The 24,378-nt window shown below is 35.3% G+C and overlaps 1 protein-coding gene across 1 annotated transcript in view; it reads right to left on the bottom strand.

Moving 5' to 3' along the window:
- The window catches only part of LOC149786396 (uncharacterized), a 52,682-nt gene that overhangs the window by 14,939 nt on the left and 13,365 nt on the right, over positions 1-24,378 (bottom strand). Inside the window, exons 3-15 of the mRNA XM_089976816.1 lie at positions 22,652-22,813; positions 21,283-21,400; positions 17,989-18,173; positions 15,727-15,951; positions 14,381-14,460; positions 13,202-13,370; positions 10,220-10,455; positions 7,485-7,571; positions 5,862-5,953; positions 4,723-4,823; positions 4,139-4,246; positions 1,768-1,933; positions 120-284 (exon numbers count right to left, since the gene is read on the bottom strand). Coding sequence (XP_089832942.1) covers positions 120-284; positions 1,768-1,933; positions 4,139-4,246; positions 4,723-4,823; positions 5,862-5,953; positions 7,485-7,571; positions 10,220-10,455; positions 13,202-13,370; positions 14,381-14,460; positions 15,727-15,951; positions 17,989-18,173; positions 21,283-21,400; positions 22,652-22,813 — 1,894 coding nt within the window. The remainder of the gene's footprint in view (positions 1-119; positions 285-1,767; positions 1,934-4,138; positions 4,247-4,722; positions 4,824-5,861; positions 5,954-7,484; positions 7,572-10,219; positions 10,456-13,201; positions 13,371-14,380; positions 14,461-15,726; positions 15,952-17,988; positions 18,174-21,282; positions 21,401-22,651; positions 22,814-24,378) is intronic.

Raw genomic sequence — 24,378 nt, 5'->3', positions numbered from 1 at the left:
ACATTAGAAATATGGATTCAAGACTGCTAACAAACAACTGTTCACAGACAAGCAATAGATGATGCTGGGCCAGCCAATCCATCATGACCAGGTGAGCTAAAATTTAAAAAGTTCCTTACCAGACATAGGTAGTGGAGGCATTTGTCCCGGTAGTGGTGGATTCTGTGGCTGCAGATTCATCTGAGGCATGGGTGGTTGCTGCTGCTGCTGAGATATCTCTGACCCTGTGCCATCCTGACTCTCCTCACCGACATTGTCAGGGTAGTCTTTCTTTGTTTTGGTGCCTGAAATATGGCAAAGGTACAAACTTCTGTTCTTACTGTTTTAACAGCACTTCATACATTATTAAATATTAATGCATGCCAAGTTCCTTTCTCTAGGAAACAATGAAATAAACAGAACTGGTATGTGTACTGAAAACTACAATTATTGCATTAAGAGTCCAACCATATACACTGTTCCTCACCAAAAACCAACGAGAATCAAGCTTGACCTATATTTACCAGCAAATGTGTCATTAATTAATTAATTTTTGGTCAAAACAATATCCATAAATTTTATTTTTCACAAATCATATGCATTATTTGTTTCTCTTCCCCTCTGATGCCATTTTTCACCTAATAAGAGTCTGATCAGTTTATTACTTTATTGTGTTAATACCACTTTATACTTTAAGAATCTAAATTCTGTGAACAAGTCTATTATACTAGTAGTGCTGAATTACCTATGTTCTTACTGGTGTCCACACAGATAACTGTTGTTAAAAACTATCACATACAATTTTGATTTTCCAGAATTTCATCAGTTCAGAATGCAGAAGCCAGATGGCCTTTTACCCATGGGTGGCTACTTAGTCTGTATATGCTTCATCCATTTGATCTACAACTGATTTCTAGTTGAAAAGCTTAACAGTAAATGTTACTGAAACCTAAAATAATGATGTGACAATCCTGAGGGCAGGGCCCAATGTGGTACATCACCCATGCTTTAGTGATGATATATAGTTATATAGGTCTACAGAGTTTTATCCCTTCATCCCCGATAACTAAAACTATATAGTGGAGAAAAAAACATTGTAATGGAAAATTCAACATTTAACACCACAACACAGACCTTAAAGACAAGATGCCCCCCCATGTTATACAGAACATATATGCAAATAATATGTTTACAAAGTTTCAGCCTTTAACCTCAAAAGAGCCTTAAAGTTACAGTATAGAGTGGAAGCTGATGAAAAATAAACTTTTGTGCCATGAGAACTACTTTGTGGCAACACCAGCATTGTGGTCTGCAACAAACTTTATAGTGATGTCCTTTATAACCTGTCTTTAAAGACCATTCCTAGGAGATCAGACACATAAAACGTGAACAAATCTGTAATACAGAGAATTACATCCAATGAGAGGCCAATTGTCTTGCGGAACCAAAGATTGTAAGCAAAAGGGGTGTCTTCCAAAACAGGTTCCACTATACAGGTATAAAAAGTTTGCTACCTTAATTTCAGATGGCTTTAAAATTTGAGTAAATGGAACATGAAATTTAAAGAAGGTAAAATACTTAGCCATGACCCTGACTTTGAAATAGGACCCCAATGTACATGCAACACCTTCTAGTCAAGCTATACAAGTGCACAAAGTTTCATCCATCAAGTGTCCTCAGAGTTGTATAGTAGAAATGACGATGTAATGGACAGAGAGAAACAAAGATACCATGTGCCTTGCTTCAATCAAAAAGGTGACAGACAGAAATACACCTCAAATAACTTACCTTTCAAATGCTCTGGAAGAGAGTCCTCATCAATGATTCCACCTTCTAAAAAGGGAGCCAAATCTTCAGGCAAACTGTCCCAGGAAACATAAGTGGCTCCCAAATCCACCTCCCACAGATCTTTGAACTCAGATTCCTTGATTCCTATACCTGGGGCATACGCAGTCTGCAGAAAGCAAATGTTTTTGTAAATTATGTTTTCTCCAACTAATATTTATCTTAGGGTAACTTTCTTTGCTACATATGAATCCAGCCCACCTGGGAAGACTGAAAATTATAAGGATGAAAAGAAGCAATTCTTTCAGGCCAACTCCCATCTGTACCCACTAGGTGGCTACCATTATGCACAGTTTAAGCCAGGTTTTACTTCAGCAAAACCTTTAAGGACTTAACTTCAAGTGGAAGGGTGAGGATGATTTTTTGTAATGTGATCAGGTAAGTAGTATCAGAGAAATGCAACATACTACCAATTTTGCTTACACTCATAAAAAACTGCTCCTGGTGCAACTTATGATCATAAAATAAACCAAAGTAATCATTTGAAAAGTGAATAAACTTACCAAAAATGTTCAACTTGACTTCAATAATTTCACAATATTTAGTCACACGAATCTGTTCTCCAATACTATTGATGTTGAAGTTATTTCATGTACGTGTCAATGTTCACATTATAATTAAGTCACAAGAATTTGTTAATTTTTGCAGCAAACATGTTATACTTCTCTTTTCATAATAAATCTGTAAAATAAACACCAAGTATATCAACTATATACAAATAATCACATATATTCATTTGTCTTTTTTCCCAATGGACACAACCTGTTGATATGCCAGTCAAGCTCTTTTTGTGGCTTTAGTCCAAAATTTCTATAGCCTTCCTTTATGTCACCACTTACTTTTTTGGTTCAATGTGCAATTGATTCTTTTCCTTCTCAATGAGAGCCTTTATCTTTTCAAGCTGGTGCTTGTATTGGCAACATGCAGTGCGCATATTCTGTCAGAGGGCTACATCTGTTCTATCATGCAAGAAATCTTTTTTCTCATAGTAATTAACTGCACTTTTTCTAGATGCCTTCTGAGCTTCAATTTGTCCACAAGCAGCTTTTTTTGTATGTGCTGTTCCAAACTCTTCCAACCGCGATTACCATAATTCAGATCTTTCTTGTAGAGGTCGCAAAATGCCAGTCTTCCAGCGTTCAGTTTTCTTATAAACTGACCAACTAAATTTCCGTCAACCTTTCGCCCAGTCATTCCCATTTCCATGCATTTTTTAAACCTTTATCTAAACTTTTTGTGTCATGGTCTCTCTCAACAACTCGGGAAGCCACGTTTTGCAAGCATGCTTCTTCTTTCCATTGCAATCAGTTTCCATTACACGAAGAGTCATTGGATGAATTTAAATCTTTGACCAATCAGAATACTCTTTACGACAGTCATGTGCTAATATATGGAACAAATAATTTACACGGGTCATTGGTGAGTGGGACCTGATTGGAGATGATACTGATTCAAGTCAGGAGAAAAGTGGAATTCTGCTTTTAAAATGGAGAAAAATCATGTCTGTGTAAGTAATGATTATCCCAGATGGAATATATGGATCTGAACAGGTAAGTGGGTGGGAAAGGTCAGATGAAACTCTTGCTCCATCAGAGATGATAACAGCAAAAAATATCTGAAGGACCATGAACTGTCTGGTTATAGAGCAAATGGATTTTTGCAACCTATACACATTTTAGATGCAAATAAAGTGTGAACATGACTGTGAATGCCTGACTCCAACTCTAAATATGCTTGTTATAAGTTTTACATCTTTGATGGAATATGATGCTTTTCTTAAATTTGACATTTAAATGACAATGTAATGACTGAAAGGTATATGTACTTGGGGTAAAAAATATGAACATAGATCTATTAACATAACTGACACTAGTCCACTGTCCATAAATAATTCACGATAGAGAAGAACAATATTTTTTAAAGATGGCTGTTGTAGCTGTGGTATTGGATATGACATCAGTACCATTTTAATTTAAAACCATCTAGACATGATAAGGAACCAGCAGACTGGTAGCATGATGTCCCACCCAGTCACATAATCTGGACACCAGGCTGACCAGTCCTAACACTAACCTCTTAATACTGAGCAACTAGTGAGGCAGCCATTAGTATCATTTTTATGTCTCCGGTATGACTCGGCCAGGGTTCAAACCCACTACCTCCCACATCTGGGACAGACACTCTAATTACTAGACCACTGGAACAGTCCAAATAAGTGAATGATGTACTAATCTTATATTGTAACCTTCAAACTGCCATGTTCACTTCCAGTGATCTTGCTTTATAAAAAAAAACAACAACAAAAAACACCCACCTTTAACGAACTCCCATTGATTTTCACTCCCTTCAACCTATCCACAGCTTTGGCAGCCTCTTTTCGATTACGCATGCATACAAATGCACAACCACGAGGAGGAATCATCTGAAAATATCAATTATGCAATTTTTTAAATCTTACAATGACAGCAATTCTATGTAAACGAATAGAAACATGGAGGAAAATATAAATTTGTTTGGAAATTACATGCATAGAGACTGTTCCAATAGTAGCTGTATTGGGGCTGTGAGGCATGTTTAAAGATAACATCAAACTGCAATAAAAATAAATCTGGATCACCCCACCAATCCCTATTTTACTATTATATAATAATTAACAGAATGCATACAAAATATATGAGTGAAACCTATACACAAAGAACAGTATTTGGAGCATATAACTTTGTCCTTTGTGGTCTGTGACCTCTATTTTGTGGTTGAATATAAATTTTTAAATTAAGTAGGTGTGTAAATCTTTGACTTCAACAGATGTCCTTCATTTTGAGGCATCTACAAAGCCATTTCAATGTGGATACTGACATAAAACTAAACATTTTAACTACAAACGAACGATAAACTTACATTTATGCTTTCAACAGTTCCATATTTTTCCAATACTTCCTTCAGTTCTTCTTCTGTGGTAACTTTGGCAACATGACCCAACCATATGGTAGTTGAACACACTGAAATGGGACAGCACAATCAGTCATGCTAGAAAACAGTAAAAACTACAATTCTAAAATGATTAGTAATTGCCAAATGGTCACCCACTGGCAAGATTACAAGTATATGCCAATTTTATGTTAAAAATAGATGGCAATTGTGTATTGGTGTTTAACAGCAGCTTTGCAAAAAAAACACAACTGGCTTAACACCTGGCACCATTTTGTTTAAAAGTACAGACTGGTTCGCTACCTAACTAACTTGTCAATATAATGAATCTGTGAGGAAAAGTTCTTATTTGAAGATCCCCACCAATTTTCTTGGAAATGGATCATATACAAATTGCTATAAATAGCAAATAAGGAAAGTACTCAGACACTACTCTTGTGCAGAAGTCATCTTTTTTTAGAATATTCTCAAATTTGTTTGAGTGGAATAAAAGAGATGATAATAAAAATGACAAAAACAACTTTTTACTACTCTGTTTTTAGTTTTAATGTACCAAAAAGTGTAATCCAAATACAGAAATGCAAAAATGTAATTTAGTGAAAAAAGCATAAGGGCTGGATGTTTGATGTGATTTGGATTTTTAACGTAGCTTTAACAATTTTTCAGTCATATCGCTACGATGTCTGCAGTGTGGCAGTTTATAGTGATGTCTAGCACTGGTGCATCATGCCGCAGACATGTAGCATGATGTCCCACCCAGTCACATTATCCTGACACCAGGCCGACCAGTCCTAACACTAACCTCTTAATGCTGAGCACCAAGCGAGGCAGCTGTTAGTACCATTTTTGTAAGTCTTTGGTATGACTCGGCTAGGGATCGAACCCACGACCTCCCGCTTCCGAGGCGGACGCTCTAACCACTAGGCCACCGGAGTGGTTATAATGGCTGGAAAGTATGAGAATAAAAATGAAAGGAAAGCCCAGCAGTCTTTATATCTGATCTTTTTAAAAGACACAAAGCAAAATGTTTTTCTAAATCAAATGACATTCATGCTTAGACAAAGGCATTTTTATATCATTAGATGAAAGTAATCGGGAAAAAGTCTTACCTGTGAGATAATTTTCACGAAGAGGAGGAAGACAGTTCTTTTTCCTCTCTCTCTCTTTCTCCCTCTGTCTTTCTCTTTCCCGGTCTCTTGATCTAAATTTAAAAAAAGCATACAGGTCAGTAACATTCTGATCCATGGCTAAAAACTATCAAATTTCTGGAAATTATGTGCCTGCTTTTCATTTATAACATCAATTTTAAGATGCAAATAAAGTTTGGCTGAAATTCCCCCACCCATGAGAGTTAAATGTGAGGAAACAACAGGGTGGATCTGACATTCTGAGGTGATAACTCTGCAAAGCAATGATGCAGGAAGCTGAAAACTGAAATCTGCCAAACTCTCATAATTATCAATCTGCATACCATATTGGGCTGAAATGAACCAGGCAAATTCAGTTTTTTCTTCAGTCTACAACTGTGAGGTCACAAAAGTTCAAAACAATGAAATTTAGCCAAGAACTTCAATATAGCTATAAAAGTAATGGGAAGACTAGACCATATTAAAGTTTCCTTGTCCTATATCAAAAGGAATTAGAACAAAAATAAAGAAAATGGTTATTAAATTAAAAAAATTGTGCTCACAACCCTGAATCCAGTCTGAAACAAAGCATACCATGGTTCATCCTTGTACCCCAAATGGATTTTTTGATAGAAAGCAGCACACTGGGCCTGAAAATTTCTATCTTTTGACTCATTGAACCCTAAACTGCCCAGGACTGCACAAGGTAAATACTAGTCCAACAGCTAAGTCTGACATGTTGTTGTTGTTGTTGTTGTGGGGTTTAACGCCATTTCTCAGCACACGATAGGCTATACATGGCAGCCAGTATTAATGGTGGAGGAAGAACCCGGGAAAACCCCGGAAAGAACCACCGACCCACAAGAAGCTACTGGCAAGCTTTCTCACATACCCACGCTGGCCGAATCCAAGACTTGAACCAGCGCAGACAGAGGTGAGATGGCAGTGATCCGTAACGGAGAGCGCTTTAGACCACTCGGGGCCCCTAAGTCTGATGTAAATATTTACCACAGTGCATTAACATAAAATGAAAGACAGGAAAAATAAAAAAAAAAATTCATGAAAATCAAAACTGAAACAGCTACTTTATTACTTATTCAGTCAGACAAATATTTTATGCATCGCAGCTTATTAAAATTTTCAAATTATATGATAATCCTTTTGGTGGATCGTCTTTGAATCTCAGTCCTGTAATTGACTAAATCTAAAAGTTCTCAAACAAACAATATCAAACATCCAAGTAAAATAAAACAAAATTCAGATTCAGAACTCAATCAGTGAAATAGAATGGGAAGAAAACCCATAAAGTCAATATATATGCAGTCAGCAGCTACAATAGTGACTATTCACATGGAAGTTGCTTGGTTTGGTGCGTTATGGCACAGCAACCCAAGTAGGTTACTTAGTGTCAAGGCAGTTTTAGTCAAGTCCTGCATGCTATCCACTGAGCCACCTTTGCTCCAAGTCATACTTTATTATATGCAACATGATAAAAGTACTGAGCGGACTTGAAATCTGTTTATATACAAAGCAAGATATATTTTCCAAACATGAAGTACCTATCCAATCTCATTTATTTTTTCATAAATGCAGAGTTTCATTTACCTAGATCGTCTATGACGGTCCCGTGATTTTGATCTTCGACGCCTGTCACGTGACCTTGATCTAGATCTTTTCCTTCTTTTAGGTGACCTGGAAATGAACAAGTTTTGTCTAAATAAAACTGTATTTAAAAAAGTGTGCAACCCTATGCACAATAATTTTAAAGAAAACCCACCATGTGCTTCATTTTATTGCTGGTTTTCTACTCAAATTATAAGATGTATAAAAAACATGTTTATGAAACAAAATTGATTTTAAATGATTTATAAGGAACAGTGCAACCCTGTTATAACATGAATTCAGAAAAAACATGCTTGTGGCATAGCTCCCGAAATTTCATATACTCATTCGCACATGAAAATATACATTTTTTTTTCAAAGTAAGTGAAATAGTGTATTAAAAAATGATTATAATTTGGGGAAGAGATCATGTATGAACTTGAATATAATATGAACATGGTGCGATTCCTGAAATTTTAAATACATGTGTATTTTTCTTATACTCGGAAAAATGTTTTAATGTATGTGAAATATTGTATAATTTTTTTTAATTGTATGAATTCGAATATAATATGATCGTGGCATAGTTCCTGAAATTTCAAATCCACGTACACGTATTTTTCTCTTACTTGAAAATTTTCTTATTTTACGTACAAGAAATAGTGTATAAAATGTTTATTATCGTTTGGGGGAAGAGTTCGCATATGAATTCGTATATAATACAATTTTGGTGTGGCTTCTGAAATTTAAAAATTTCGCCAGGTTCTAGAAGTGTTATGCCAAAATAAACATTGGAATGTTACTTATTACAGCCAATAAGTCGTCTTTGTGATTGTCTTCAATTAATTCTGTACACAATCATTGCTCAAACATTAGCCGACATGTGTTTCTTCTTTAACTGCATATACAACCAAGCAGCAGACAATGCGGTGGTTGATAAATGATTCTCACAATCTAATAAACATCCAAAGACTAAAGCTGCCAACATGTTTGCTGGGCTTGGCTGTATTATTAGATGCAATCAGTTGACCAGTAAATAATGTCCACTTTAATAGCTGGAAACTAAAAGGGTTGAAATTGTACATGCATTCAGCTTAAATATCTTTATAAAAGTATTTTTCATTTTTTCTTTTGATATTCACAAAATCTTAAGTAAAAGTTATATGCACGCTAAAAGCATGTGTTGATTATTCTTGCTGTAGTCATTCAAATGAATAGACATACAAGTGTTAATTACTGGTAATTTACAATGGATATAGGTACACGGAAATGCATATGAGAAAATTTTAGCAGTATGAAATTTGTACAGACAACGTTCATAGACCCTGGAACGTAATGAACCATACATGTGCTTCGTCTTTCTTAACCTGATTTTGCTGTTAATTTTTCACACTGAATTCAGACATATAATGATCTGTGACAAAATTCCTGTATAGTTTAAATATGTATGCAAGTTTTGCAATGGAATTACATGTATTATGGATTAATTGCATGCCATGACAGTACAATATCAGATGGAAAGTATATGGTCTTAATACTCTGTTCATGCTATATATTAGACGTTGAATTCAGACAAAATCATCTGTGACAAAAATATTTTTAAAATGGAATTACATGCATTATGGATGAAATGTGTGTCACGACAGCACAATAGTAAATGGTGTTGATACCCTATTCATGATACATTGGACATGAATAAACGTATATGTGCCAATGCATTGTTCTCCGAAGAAAGTAAAATACTGTAAAACCCCACATTAACACTACTCCACTATTAATGCAATCCAATTTTTGGGAAACCAACTATCATGTTAAAGCAGGGTTCCACTGTACTTTTCAAGAAAGAGACCGAACAGGGCCTACTATTGCTAACCTGACACATCTATAAGCCATAATGCAATAAGCACTGGTCAAGCAATGTGGTTTAAAATTTTGTTTAGTGACAAAGATTGAAATATTTTCAAGTAATGGCAAGCCATATTAAAAGGCAGACAGTGTGAATTGTGCAAACTTTAAAGGCCTTATGCCAGGATGATTTCCATGATTTGTCAAATTTGTTCAGCGGTTCTGGGAAAAATCAGGTTCAATTTTATTACAAATTTAGGTGACAACGGCCTCATTATTTAGCAAAATTGAAAAGCTTTCATGCCAGGATGTTCTTTTGTTTGATTGTACTGACCAGTTCTGGAAAAGTTATTTATAATTTGTTTTATGTATGGCTAATTGACACCATTAATACAGCCATCATTTGTATAAACTTCAAAGGCCTTTATCCTTAGATGAGCCAAGTCTTGTTGAAAATGGTCCAGCAGTTTTTTTTAAAGAAAAACAATGGTGCAACTGAAGAGATGAGACTTGCATCATGACTGCAGGTATTAAAGACACCAGGATTAAGATAACATCATCTGTGGCAATACCTAACATTTTTTATTTTTCTTGTCCTTTCCCCTTGTAGTTCGTGTAGTCAGCTGCTCCAACATGCAACTGTTGGTAGTAACATTTTTTTAATGTGCTGACCTTCAAACTGAGCAAAAGGTTCACCCTCTCCCTTTCTTATCATATCAGTCAGCAATGACTGTTATGCAACAGTACCTATATTAAGACCAAGCTAACCTTGAAAGCAAATACCTGATGCGCTGACCCACGTTTCCTGCCGAACTCTCATTATCTTTCCATCACTTAATCTAAAATACTACAAACTATATAATTAAACTTGAAAATATTTAAACCAAGCTAACCTTGACCTGGACCTTGACCTATCCTTTGACTTATGTGACCGTCTATCTTTCTTTTCCCGCTCCCGGTCTCTTTCCATTCTCTCCATACGAAAATCTTCATCCTGCATATCCATGTTAGTGGGTGGGGGTTCCTGATGCTGCTGGTAAATGTCTATCCCGCCATGTTGCTGGTCTGGCTGGTATGGTGGCATAACAGGCTGAGGGGCACTCTGGTATGGCTGGGGAGGTGGAGGACCCTGCAGATACATAAGCATAGAAGACCCTGGTTATGGCAATTGTGTCAACTCTACCCCCAGTACATTGAAATCATAGGGCATTTATTTAGCTAAAAACAAGTGCATACTTAATCTATGTAGTTTGAGAACAGTAGGACAAAATGGTATTGAAAGTAGAAGACTGGCGTCATATATGGCATTCAGCGTATTTAAAAAAAAGAAGACTTTAATTGCACAAAGATTTGACAACATCAACCATCTTTTATTGGACTCTATTTCATCTGTATGGTCAGCTGATGATGGATCAGCATCACTTGTACAAATCTGAAAGGCCTTTATGCCATAATACTCTCTGCCAAGTGTAGTTGAAAATGACGTTTTTTGAGAAACAGCTATTGACGACCACCAGTAATGCAGAGAGGACCATTTCCTTGCAGGCGAGGAAAAAAGAGCAGAGTCTGTGATTTCTCAAAATGCAAGTCTTTAGATGATGCCCATAATATGTAGTAAGTGTTATCCATTAAACGGTTCTGCTCCAGGCTTTTGTGGCACTGCTGGAAAAGTAGAAGGTACAGGGCAAAGTTGTTTGTCTACAACTCTTGCTATGTGTGTTGTAGACAAACAACATGTATCTCTACATCTTCCACTACTTTGGTTTCCAGTTATTTTTTTTTCTTTCTTTCACTATGACTATTCCTGTATGTTTAGGAAACAAACCAGAAATCACACAAATTTCCAGTGCAGGCAGATTTATTTTTATGAAAGCACACGGATAAATTTGTACGTATCAAATTGCCCTCACGGATCCCTCCCACATATCACTTCTGTCCATGCAAGTTCGAGTACCCCCTTAACAAATGTGGAAAAGTGAGAAAGCTTGTTCACAGCTTCCCATTGAGCGAATGTTTCTTGTTGTGTCTTCCTCCAACAAAATATACCAACAGCCAAATCTTTCTTATGAAGAGGATTATCAGTTATGAAAATCAGAGAGAACATACTCTTTAAATATTTTTACCTGGTGCTAAAAGTTTGAAATTCTGGAGCAGAAGCAAATACCGCATGACCATTTGCATTCACAAGATACTCCACGTACCACATTTAGCTGCCAAGACTAAATGGACAATATACAGCAAAAATTTTAAGACAGTAATTTGTCCTCGTGTGTATTTTCAAAAATGAAGGTTTGGGCCTGTATTGTCTAAGTTGTACTGATTTTTCCAATATAAGGCACATCAATACAGAGATATTCCCGAGAATTTATTATAAGGGGGATTTGCCCCCTTGTCACAAAAATAAGGGTGGGTGGGTGGGTGTAGAAATTGGGGGAGGAGGAAATGGCCATAATTCAATATTTACATAAGGCTTCAGCATCATTCTCAGTCTCTTCCTGATCCACTCTGTAAGACCCCTATTGAAATAAAAATTTTAGAAGATGTTGTCTCTGGTTGTATATTCATTATTCTTTTCACTGTTTCTCAGATTAACCTCTCATCTGTGTATGAATATTGTTCTGTATTGCAAAATGCCTTTCACAGCTCACAAGTATTGTTTTGGATAATTCTGCTCCAAGACAAGATTTTTCACTAGCATAAGCTCAGCCAAAGTTTAACTGTCTTCAGTTAGCACACTACTGAATACCATGCCAGATTTACTATTCCAAAATACTGTATTAGGATTTTAAGTCCAATAATAACATAGTATACAAGTTCAAACAGGTATTTTGATCAAATAAATATCTTTACTTTATAATTTCAGTTTTAAGGTTCTTCTTTATTAGATTTATTACAGCTTTTATGCTAAAGTTATTATGATTTTGTAGCACATGATCCACTGGGCTAAATTGTAACAAGAAAATAAACGAAAAGTCCACTCTACTTTTAAATATTTTAATTTTGGCCTCTTTGTCTGCCTTTCCTACATTTAAAATACCAATGAACTGAGGTCATGACTGGCATACTGTACGTTGTTGTACCTCAGACATGTACATTGGATTCGTATTTAAAGCCAGTATTCTTGTTCAAAATCACCCACTGGTATCTCCATGAAAACTTTCCCCAGCTCCTACAATCTGATATACTTCCTGACTTTAAAAATAAATCGCCTTTATTATTACATCAGCCAGTATTTGCAGAACTAATCTGTCATTTGAAGATGAACAACACTGGGAATTGGCCACACATTTATAAAACTTCCTTGATGCAAGGTTCAAACTTCGACAATGATTGTTACTGGGCCAAATGTGCCAATCAAATTTAGATTAACGACCATTCATGTCAAGCTGGAGAAACCTGATGTGGAAACAGTTACGAAAAATACTGCAACAAATGCACAATATTTCTATCATTTCTAAAGGCAATTTAATCATAAATGGTGAATTAAGTGTCACACTGCGCAGAGTACATTTTCATATGTGTGACTTGAAATAAATTTGCAGTTCTCACATATGACTGCTTTCCAAGGGCACAAATCTGTATGAATTTTGTGTGACACCCCCACCCCCCCGAGCATCTCTGCAAATAGGTTATTCGATGAAGAGTAAATCTGGAGTAAAGTGCCATGACAAACATCACATCATGGGGTGGATTATTTTTTGGGCTATCTACTGGTAGGACCTATTAGTCTTGAGTCCTGCACTTCAACTGCTGTTCAACTGTCATTGTTGCTCTTACATCAAACTATGGAGAATCAGAATGTTAAGTGAATGAATGTTATAAATAAGATGGATATTTAAAATATCTGGATTAAGAAAATTATATTTTCTATGTACCTGTCCGATTTGTTGATCAAACTCTGCCTGTTGCTGCAGCAACTGCTGTTGACGAATCTGTTCCTGTACACTCAGCTCCGTCTTCAGCTGCTCGGTTTTCTGAAGGGTCTGTGACATTTGGTGGATCTGCTGCATCAGTGTGACATCATTCAGAATCGTCTGCACATTTCTACAATACACCAAAGCCCAAGAATCACAGAATAGCTATAGTCACCATAAATCTTTAATATATTTTTAAAAATGTTGACAGTGTATCATTGTTCTAACATCAATACATTGAATCTACACAGTTAACATCTGCATTCAACTGTCCTTAAGGTTCACAAGACTTCGATGGTTGAAATTGTGAAATATGATCTACAATACAAAATCCGGGCTCAAGTTTCCTTCCATTACTTGTCCTGCACCAATTTTACTCATCCTACACTGAAGATAGAGCAATGGACTTGTATTGATTCAATACCTGCCAATGTCTGCTTTAAGTGGCAGCAATGGTGTGTCTTTGGGAAAGGCATGTAGCTCCAAGTTCTTTACTATGATATTGCCAACAACAATGTTGCTAAAACCAACCAACTAACTTGTACAAAATACTGAATCTGCTTTAAATCTGACATATCTGATCAGACAATCATGAAAAATTGACATTGCCCTAACCACTGAAAAATACAAGATCAAGAAGACCAAGGCTTATTATGGTAAAAGTAGCCAACATTATAAGATACACACAGTAACATCCTTAAAGGTGTTAGATTATAAGGAAATTCTGATGATGTTTTGTCATGGGTAAACAGATTCTTAATTTGATTATAATTTTTTCTCATTACCAGCTAAAAAAAACATTCCCAGTACTAATAAAATGTATTGATATCCTGCTAGAAAAAGATAAAGTCTATATATATGATTTTTGGCAAGGTAATACAAAAATATTTATACTGATCTGGAACAATCATTTATCTTTAAAAAATGGTAGCTTCTAAATATTATTACTAAGTTTTAAGAAAGGGATGCATTTTTCTGTGCACACATGAAGTCTGTTGTATAAAATTATGCTTAATATATAAAGTGAAAAATAACTAAGAATGGAAATTATTTGTATGTATATGTTACTTGCTTATAAAGATAAGTGAATCAAAAAATTATTTGCTCTGCTCTTAAGTTGCCATGTCAAAATAATGTTACCCTGCCAATCCAGCTTGGGAAGAATCTTTTCTCCTTTCATCCTCATCATCACTTTCTCCATAGTCAAAATCCAACAATTTCTGGAGAGAAAAACACAACAAAAATTAAAGAATTTGTCACAGTCAGACTTAGTTTTTAACATATTATGAAACTGATTAAGACCTCAACAGACAGTCCCCCCACTGGTTATGGGCAATGAGATATGCTGAAATGCCAACATCTTTAAGGAAAAACTAGATTTTGGGGGAGCAGGGGCATCGCATCCTCAAAGCAAATCTTCTTGGTTGGGGTTTCACTTGTGAGAGACAAGGCAACAAAATTCTTTAACAAGTCTTGCATCTCTTGAAGTTTTGGTCCTCCCAAATCCATATTTCTTGGCAATCTCAGAATTAAGATAACTGTTCTGGAACATTTTCCCTGCCAAGTTTGCCAGGCAGACTATTTTCAACAAGACACTTGCCAGAGGATTTCCACTTTAATGATTTTTAAAGTCATTGTGCTGCATTAAAAATAAAGAATTTTTTGGGGTATCTCTTAACACATTCACAAAATCCACGTTTAAGTTGGTACTCATTTTGTATGTACTGCATCCAGGAGTTGGAAGGATATGAATAGCACATATACCAGTTCAGGAAACAGAACAAATGATAGCATGTTTTTGAAGTCTGGAAAATTTATATTGCTTAAAATGCCATCATTTAACATGGCAAACAAATGAAAGGAATGGGATTATAATCAATTTTCAATATCAAATTCTGAAAAACTCCAGACTGTAAATACCGGCTTTTCTGGATATGCTCATACGAAATAAAGTTGACTAATATGTTGGAAAGGTCAATAATGCTTGAAATCTATCAACCATAATTTTACAAACTTGTATTTATAACATGTCACAGAAGAATAACACAGATATTAATACTTAAGCAAAATAAAGCATAATTAAATGCTTTCTGTGTTTCATCGTTACAATTAATATCAAAGTCATTCAATTTTGGCTACAATTAAAAATCATTTTTTTTCAGTAAATTATGTTTCTTTGGGAATACTTACCCAGTCATATTTCTTTAGGAATATTGGCGTGCTAATGTAATGGTGATTGGGGAATGTATCTGATGAAGAAACAAAGCATTTTCACCAATCTACAATGTATAAAATGTGTTATACATGTACAAGATATTTTCAATTTTAAATTTTTGGCTAAATGTTTAGGCAAGTGAATTTCCATTGCAAAGAAATCTTGTAAAAATGTTTTATTAGCAGATTTCTTCAGGTTTTGTTTTCATATAAAGACTTGGTTAAGATTAAAAAATTATGTATATATTCTTCCATGTGATTATGGAACTTACGGTGTTGAATCCACCAGGTTCTGGTGGCTTAGCTGCCTCTGTCTTTGACAGGAGTTGGTTGGTGAGAGCTTGTATTTGGGCAAGAAGGTTGCTGTCAATCATGGGGGTGGACTGCTGGATGTTGGAAGGCTGGTTTTGCATCATCTGGGTTTGCTGAATCAGCTGCTGTTGTAGGAGCTGAAGCTGCTGCAACTGTTGCTGCTGCTGACTTAAAGTTGTTGGACCCTGAACACACACATCAGAAATACTTAATTCTTTACCTATCAAAATTACATTGTAAGCAACAGGATTGATTTCACTGAAAACTAAAGAAATGTTTGTAGGATGTCGTAGAAAACATTAAATAGCGAGCCATGGACTTGACCTCAAAGACAGCAAACCAGTACGGTAAATACAAACTTATGGATACTAGTTACTTTAGACCACTGCTAGTTTTGTTCTGAAGTGAAATGTACTGTAAATTTACATTTATCTGTACAATACTGACCTTTGTTTATGAGGTTGCTAAAAACCACAAATTCAAAGACTATCAATAATAATCCATTTATAATCGTATCCCATAGCTGCCAACCTTCCAGGCTCGGAATTAGTGAAAATGGGGATACAATTATTGAATTTTGACAGGAATTCGTGAAGCGAGCTTATAGTCCGGGAATATTTGTTGTATCAAATGTTTAGCATAGCTTCCAACTGATAACGGTAGATTGTGTTCAACAAGAGAACTCACAAAGGCTTCAGCGTTGGTAGCTTGCAGGTCTTCTGTTGATGGCTTAAAATATTCCAGGGCTGAAATCTGCTGCGAGTTCTTAATTTTCCCAACCTCTTAGTCTTTCTTGCTATCAATGTTCTTCCTCACATCGTCTCTGCCACCATGCCCAATGCTAAAATTTGTGGCACACTGCGTGCAAAAGTATGATGTATATCGGTGTTTGACGACTGAAAGCACGGACAATATTTGGTATATTCCAAACTAAACTTCGCTTTTTGTGCAACACATTTCTTTTTCCTTGTTGGTAAAGACATTTTCAAGATGCGATGCTGAATGGTAATTCAGTGTTTGTGACGCATGCGCAGAGCCAAATTCTGGTTAGGCCCCAGTTTCTCTCAAATTTTTTGTAAAACTACTCTTATACATATAGATCAAAATATGCTAAAATGCTAGCTACCAGGCTAACTGTACCAATCAGCTATAGTTCCATTAATATCATGATCAGCAGTACCAGATCATTTTGGCAACTGCTGATATCAACACTAGCACTTAACAGGAAATCTGTTATTTTATTAAAGATTTAAAATAACTGAGAACCGGGGAATTTGTGATTTTTTGTGCATGCAGCGTGAATAAGTGAACTGCTGAAAATTTTGTGAAATTCGCGCAAAAATCGTGAAGGTTGGCAGCTGTGGTATCCATACCTCACCAAAGTATATTCATTAATTTTTTATTAACAAAGATGCCTCAAGACATTTTAGAATCTGTATTACAAAATATAAAAATAAATGCAGTTGCCAACAATGAAACGAAATTAATGGATTAGCTTCTTTTTAATGACAAAATTTTGCATAAATGCATCCTTATGGCTTTTTCATTTGCTGCTTTTTCTTCTTCTTCATTTGGTTTTAGCTCATAATGGCAACACAAACCAAAAGATTTTATGCAACAAGGCAGCAAACCCTGTTAGCAATACTTTCTCAGCCCCATCTCCAAATGTGGCAATGTTAATGCAGTCTAGAATTATCGAACACATAAACACTGGTTCCTAATGGCAAAAATAAAAAGCGGGGAAACTTGTACCACCCACTGTATTGGAATCTCAGATTGGTACAAGTTCAATACAAGACCAACTAGCCACCATAAGATGTCTTCCAGTGACAATTCCATACTGATAACACTGATAACAAGATTTTAAAGACTGCTGCCATGGTGGCCATAAAATTGGCACAGTTCTCATTTGGGACCCACCAAACATCAAAAGAAGGTTTCTAGTGATAGCCCCATTTTGATTTTGCCATCCATTTAGGAGCTGCTGAAATAAGATTTACAAGTGGGCTGTTGTGTTGATTAAGCAGCACCATTTTCATTCAGAACCAACTTGACCTGAATGTGTGTGTCTACAATTTTGCAGCAATCCCCCAAGTAGTATTGCAAACAACTGGCCATCCCATTAGCTTTCCTAGTCAATGACCAATAGGTTATGAAAAACATTGCTCCCTTCCCCTCCAGACAGGTTTAAATGGAAAATCCCCAAAACATGAATAGGTTACCGATTCAGTCTGCCTAAGAAGCTGGTTGACAGTGTTAAGCATGTCACTCTGTGTGGCAAGTACATTATCTGCTGACACCTGGTTTGGTTCCATTTCCCCCATTTTAGATTCAGCCATGTCATCTCCTGACAGTTGTCCAGAGGTCTTCTGGCTTGATCCAATCACTTTATCCACAGCCAATTGCACTGAAACATGAAAGCATTTTAGAAATATCAGAATAAATAATAACACAAACACATCATTTTCGAGTTAATTTTCATTCATCAATTGCATGATAAACAGTTATCACCATACTACTGGAAGCATTACCCAAATACCTTAGTTCATATGATATGGTACTTGACTCAAGAACCTGCTTTCAAGATATCAACTTTCCGCTTTTAAATAACAAATATGTTTTTCAATGAAAAACTTACATACATATCCTATATTTAAATAAGGGAATTGGTTGACGCAAGTGAATTTTAGATCTTTTTGGAGCAAGAGATTATGTTGCAAAGGCCCATACAAGAGTGTAGATAAAAATTTTACATAGGAAAATGTTTTTGCAGATATGTAAAATAATTTATCAAAATAAAGTGTCAAACATCTTACTAAAACTAGCACATCCAACAAACCATGAAAAGGGCACAATAAAATGTTTGCTCTATAAGGGACCTGACATGCTAGGTCAGAAGCACAATCAAAAAGGCACTTACAATTCAAACTAATTTACAAAATATAAAGGCTTTAAAAAAATACCCCAAAACAATTACAACAAATTTTTTTTGTCTTTAAGATTCAAATGTAGACCTGCCAGTGCTGACGAATCTGTCACAATAAGGCAGTTGATTTTTTCCCCGTAAGATTGACCAGTTTTAAGTAAGGTGTAACAAAATATCAATAACTGTTATTGTAAAGCTGGAAAACGTAATTAAAAGTTTGACACATTGATGATAAACATTATGTTCAACTGAAATGTTTGTAAAGTACGCGTATATTTTATTTACCACTAGTATAGCTGCATAAACTCTAGTTCCAAACCCTATGCCACTCAATGGATTGCTACTATATCTCAACTTGACATAATTCTTTGAAATTCGTTTTCATTTAACATGATGACGGCAATCATAACTCCCGCCATGAGACACTCAAATTGGCACATGCTGTTCAACAAACATAATTGTGTCCCTTCCATCTTTTATTCACAAGAATCTGAATACTCCTTTTTATTCTTCTGTGTTGATTATTAACACTTTTCTAGAAGCTTATTTTACATTTCGACAAACATGCATTGCTTCCTGGAGCCATTTAAAAAAAAAAAATTAATGAACAGTTTAATCATGCAGACGCTTCGCATGAACAAATAGGTGCAGTTTAAAGCATCTGGAATGTTGCTGTAAAGTTAGTCTGGTTCTCTAATTTCACTAATTCTAAGATGAAACCTGGATCCAAATAAAACAGGATGAACCAATTATCCGGATTATTCGGCAACAATCATTTTCCTGTAGTTTTTGCTAGTGTGGAGTAAGTCTGTATTTTAAGGGTAATTTTTGGCAAAATCCTAAGACTTGGCAGTAAGTCTGTATTTTAAGGGTAATTTTTGGCAAAATCCTAAGACTTAGCAGGTCTGCAAAAGTAGAAGAAAAAAAGTAAAAAGTGCAATAATGGCCATGAAAATATATTCAGGCCTTCAGCACAAGATTACAAATGCACCGACCAAATTTCATTTGTCTGCCTCAAGTAGGCTCTCCTTGTTTGTAACGATGAAGCTTTTGTATTTAAAAAAGGTCAGTCCACAGAGATGAAGAATGTATACATAAAAAATTGGAAATTTGCTAAATGGTCTGAAAATCCAATCAGGTCATATACATATGAATACAAATATGCAACCATAATTTCATTTGCCTACACTAATTGCTTTTGCACAATCCTGCAAACAAGCTTCTTAGGGTGGATGGACGGACATGACCAAATAATATCCCTAATGACATCTATTGGGGCATAAAATAAGCTCATTTCCGTATCTGCAATACTAAGGAGTAGAGAGACATGAAATGCAAAGTATTGGAAGTGGATCAATAAACTTCAGGATAAAAGGCAAGAGATTAAGCAATTATGCACAATAGTTATCGGCTTTTAAAACTGACCAGAATGTTTAACAGCTGAAATCAGAAGTAAAATAAAACAAACGATCCACTGTGTCAGAGTAAAATCTATGCAGTTCTTGAAGGATGGATGGATTTTAAAAACGCTCAGAACCTAATGTACCGTGCTGTACTGCATAAAAAGATCTTTTCTTATTAAGAGTTGTTTGTTGATACACACATTTCATTTATATAAAAATCAATGGCAGCTGGACATTCTGAAACATCTTTCTCACATTTACATAAAAGTAACTTTAAATTCACCAGCATATTTCATCTACCCCCTGTAAAATTTCACCGCAGTTAAGAAAAACAAGATATATTAACCAATGATCAAGTGCAATGAAATGATAGGCAGATGTAATGATAGGATTAAAATGGGGGTTTAGCTAATATTTCAAAATGGGTATTAAATATCAATTCAACTCTTGCAATTTGTACAGTATATATGGAAGCATCAAGAACTTGAGAGTCTTGCTCTCAAAATCTAAGAACCACCATGATGGTGATTTTATTTCATGGTTCCATTACCAATGCACAAGATATATAGCACAAGTGGTTTATCCTTACTCATTCAATAACAGTATTAAATCTCAATTATCAATGAATGTCATAGATCCAAATCAAATGATACAATGAAATAACAAAATCTGATCATAGAGACAAGTCTTAATGGTCCAGTCTCCATATAAGGGGAGGAACATGACCAGTTAAAACTGTTCTGAAGACCATCACAAGATAAGGAAATGGAAAATGACTTGCAACAAGAAAGAACCAGAAATGTCGATTTTTATTTAGTTTGCAGGAATAACATTTTTCAGTACATGATATACAGGGTGACAAGCGTATTTGGTAGAGGAAGAAATATCAAACATCAAACTAATGGGAAGCTACTTGCAAGCCTTTTCAGATAAACACATTGGCCGAGCCGTGACTCAAACCCACGTGGACTGAGCTGAGATGTCAGTGATTTTCAAAGATGAGCAATATAGACCAAAATTCCCCTCCCCCAAATGTAATTTTCGACGGTAAATGGTCTGCACTGCACTGTGAGATACTGGAGTCTATGGCACCAAAGAAATGTACAATGGCACTGCACTGTCGAAAACAACTTGACGGAAATGGTACAAAGTGAAAGCATACTGTACAATGTTCAAATCAAATTTACCATTTCCAACAAGATCTGGATTATTGGGGTCTGCAGCAAGGTCTAGTAGTGGCTGTAAAATTTCACTAGGAAATACTCCATTCTTCTGCCAAAGGTTCAACACCCTCACTATCTTACTCTGAAATGCAAAATTCATATATAACATCAATATAACAAGAAATCTGCAGGTGATATTTATCAGAATTACAGACCTGTGTTAGTGTGGGTATTTTTAACAAAGTCCTTAAAATTATGTACTCTAATCTGTATAAAATGTTAAGATTAACAAAGCTGCAATAGAACCAATGCAAGCTCAAGGTTAATGTTTTGTAATGGTGACCATATCTGATAGCATAATTATGTACAAACTTAAAGGGTCTTATACCAGGCATTTTGTCTTACAAGTTTGATTATGAATTTGGCTCAGTGTTTCTCAAGACAAAAAAATAGAAAAAGAGGAATTGCCGATAGATGCACTCACTATACTTGGACAAATAACACATGATAGAGGCAGAAGCATACTATCAGCTCACTTGGCCTTGAGACCAAGGTGCTAGTGACCAAAGTACCGTGCATACTTACTTCTAAGCCCGACTGCATATAAAATGACCCCTCAAAATGAATAGGTAAAACTTGCAAGACCAATGCATGAGCCAAAACGAAAGTCAAACCAAATTGAAAAACCTCGTTATTGACAAGAAAAATTGAAAAAAAAAGACTAAAGAGTTTTGAAATAACTCAAAATTTGTTGGAAATGAGAAACGCAACTGCTCTTGTGTTTGGGAGAAGGTTTTCATATCCCGATCCTGAGCTCTTCGGATGTTACTGTTTGGTCTGAAAATTTGTGTTCTTTGTTATTGGAAAAGGGTTGGAATCTTTTTGTTTCTTGTACAGGAGGTATTGAGGGTTCAGGTTGCAACATTGTCCCCAGTAATCTGCATTACCAATATATAGGGGCAGTCAAAAAGTTTAGACCATGTCTCAGGGATAAGCCAACAACCCTTCATACAGGCTTTTATTTTTTCCTAAATTAGTCTGCTCATCCACAAGTGAATAATGATAACAGTGTAATCAATTTCAGCATGCTTTATTCTTCACCCTTTCTGGCCTAAACCATGAGCATGCACCAGTCTGTGCAACACTATCATCTGAGAACAAAGACACACGTGTATGATGTATGTTACACGACTGTCAAAAGCTTGAACATAAAATCTTACTGAAAATGCTATACATTGTTATTGTAACTTTATAAAGACACTGCATTTCTTTCTTTTAAATAATAAAGCAGGACATTATTTGTTATTTAATTCCATGCTGAGCAATTGATAAGCGTTTCTGTGTTGTTGTTGGGGGTGTCTTAAATAAACAATTGCAAGTGCCAGTCTGGTACCTTATCATCTGGTGGACATTTAAGAAGATTCTGAAAAGTTGAAGCAATATTTTTTGTAAATCTTGGTGCAAACACATCCTTTTCTGGCCCAAACTGATGTCTTGATTGTCGTACAATCGAATCTACAACATACAGCCCTGGCACTTTATACTCTGGCTTGCACTGAAAGAAAATAAAACCTTTAAGTGTCAAACAAATTATGCAGCTACATGTACCAGAAGAAATATAACTATGTGTAAAAATGAGTACACTGACAAGGGTTAAGGACTAACTTGAAAGAAAAATAAGAAATGTATATGGATGAGGACCAATTCTGAATGGTTTGAAATACTGATCTTTGATTTATTAAGAAAATAATACATTACCCTGTAATGACGATGTCTTAAAACATAAAATTACATATATTGCAACCTACATCGAGCTTTGGAAATGGACATGAATATTAAGTTGTATGTAAAAGTTTACAAGATTTATAATACAATTCTTAGTTTTATGTTTAGCAAATTACAACTTGCAATTAGTAAATTGCAAGCTGAAAAAAAAAGTTTCTTATAAATAATGCCTTGAATTCAAATTTAAATTGTAATTTGTATCTTTGAGGACACTAAAAATGGATTGATGTTTGCTATGATAACATTATAACAGTCAAATTGCTGCTTGAACCAGGAGTTAATTTCAAGACTGGACAACAGTTTTCCCAAGTGAATTACATACTGCAGTACATATATGGCAATTGTGCCAGAGAACAAAACATTGTCTAATTTGTTTATCTACTAAGCAGAACAACATTTCTTATCAAGTAATTATTATTTGCAAAAATCTAATCAAGTCCTTTAATTTATTTCTTCAATAATACATTACAACTCCCAATATTTTTATTTCTCTGTGCTTCAGTGAGGGAAACAGTATGAAGAATATTAATAAAAACCTTCACCACCTTTCTATGGGAATGCTGTGGCAATAAGCACGAAAATTCTTTGAAAATACTTATGTTCGAAAGTATTCACAAACTTTAGAGATGAAAGGGATCAAGGATATAAAAACTGCACAAAACATGGTACTTTCATTCATCAATTTACAATTTTTAACCTAACTGTAGACAGGAGGTGCTGAACACTGTCAACTTATCTACGTTTCAAACCATACATAAACTCTCCATATTAACAAGCAGACTGACTGCTACAGACTGCTCACTGTTCTTTTCTGGTTTCTGCAATAGTTTATTTCAGTAAAAAATGTGTTGTCTGTGTCAAATAAATTGCAATGTCTAGTGTTAATATTTCTGAAATAAAGTGAACAAATAAAAAGGAGAAACTCTTGTATTCAAAGGCATGTAACTCCAGAATATACAGAATTACTGAGATTATTAAAGATAGCAAACAACATCACATCTGTTACTTGAAAACACAAACCTGCCCATGTAAACATGGCAACCATATACTACAGAAATTCACATTTATTTGAAACACAAAAACGGAAGAGTGTTTGGGACCCCCTGGTGACTGGTCATAAATTAAGTATTATGGCAACCACATCACTAAAGAAACTCCCATCTGAAATGACAGGAAAATGACAGCAATTGGGACCCCTTGGTGGCAGATTATAAATTATAAATTGATAAATGGTAAGACTAAGCTCTGTGCATTTTTAAAATATCCTTGATGGTATAATTTTGAAATTGGTAGGTGGGTACAGAGGGAAGGTATACAAATACAGCAAGTAGACAG

Source organism: Sinohyriopsis cumingii, chromosome 12, assembly GCF_028554795.1.
Source record: "Sinohyriopsis cumingii isolate HCF-2022 chromosome 12, ASM2855479v2, whole genome shotgun sequence".
NCBI lineage: Eukaryota > Metazoa > Mollusca > Bivalvia > Unionida > Unionidae > Sinohyriopsis > Sinohyriopsis cumingii.
The sequence above is the reverse complement of the archived record's forward strand: the minus strand, read 5'-3'. Positions and strand labels throughout refer to the sequence as shown.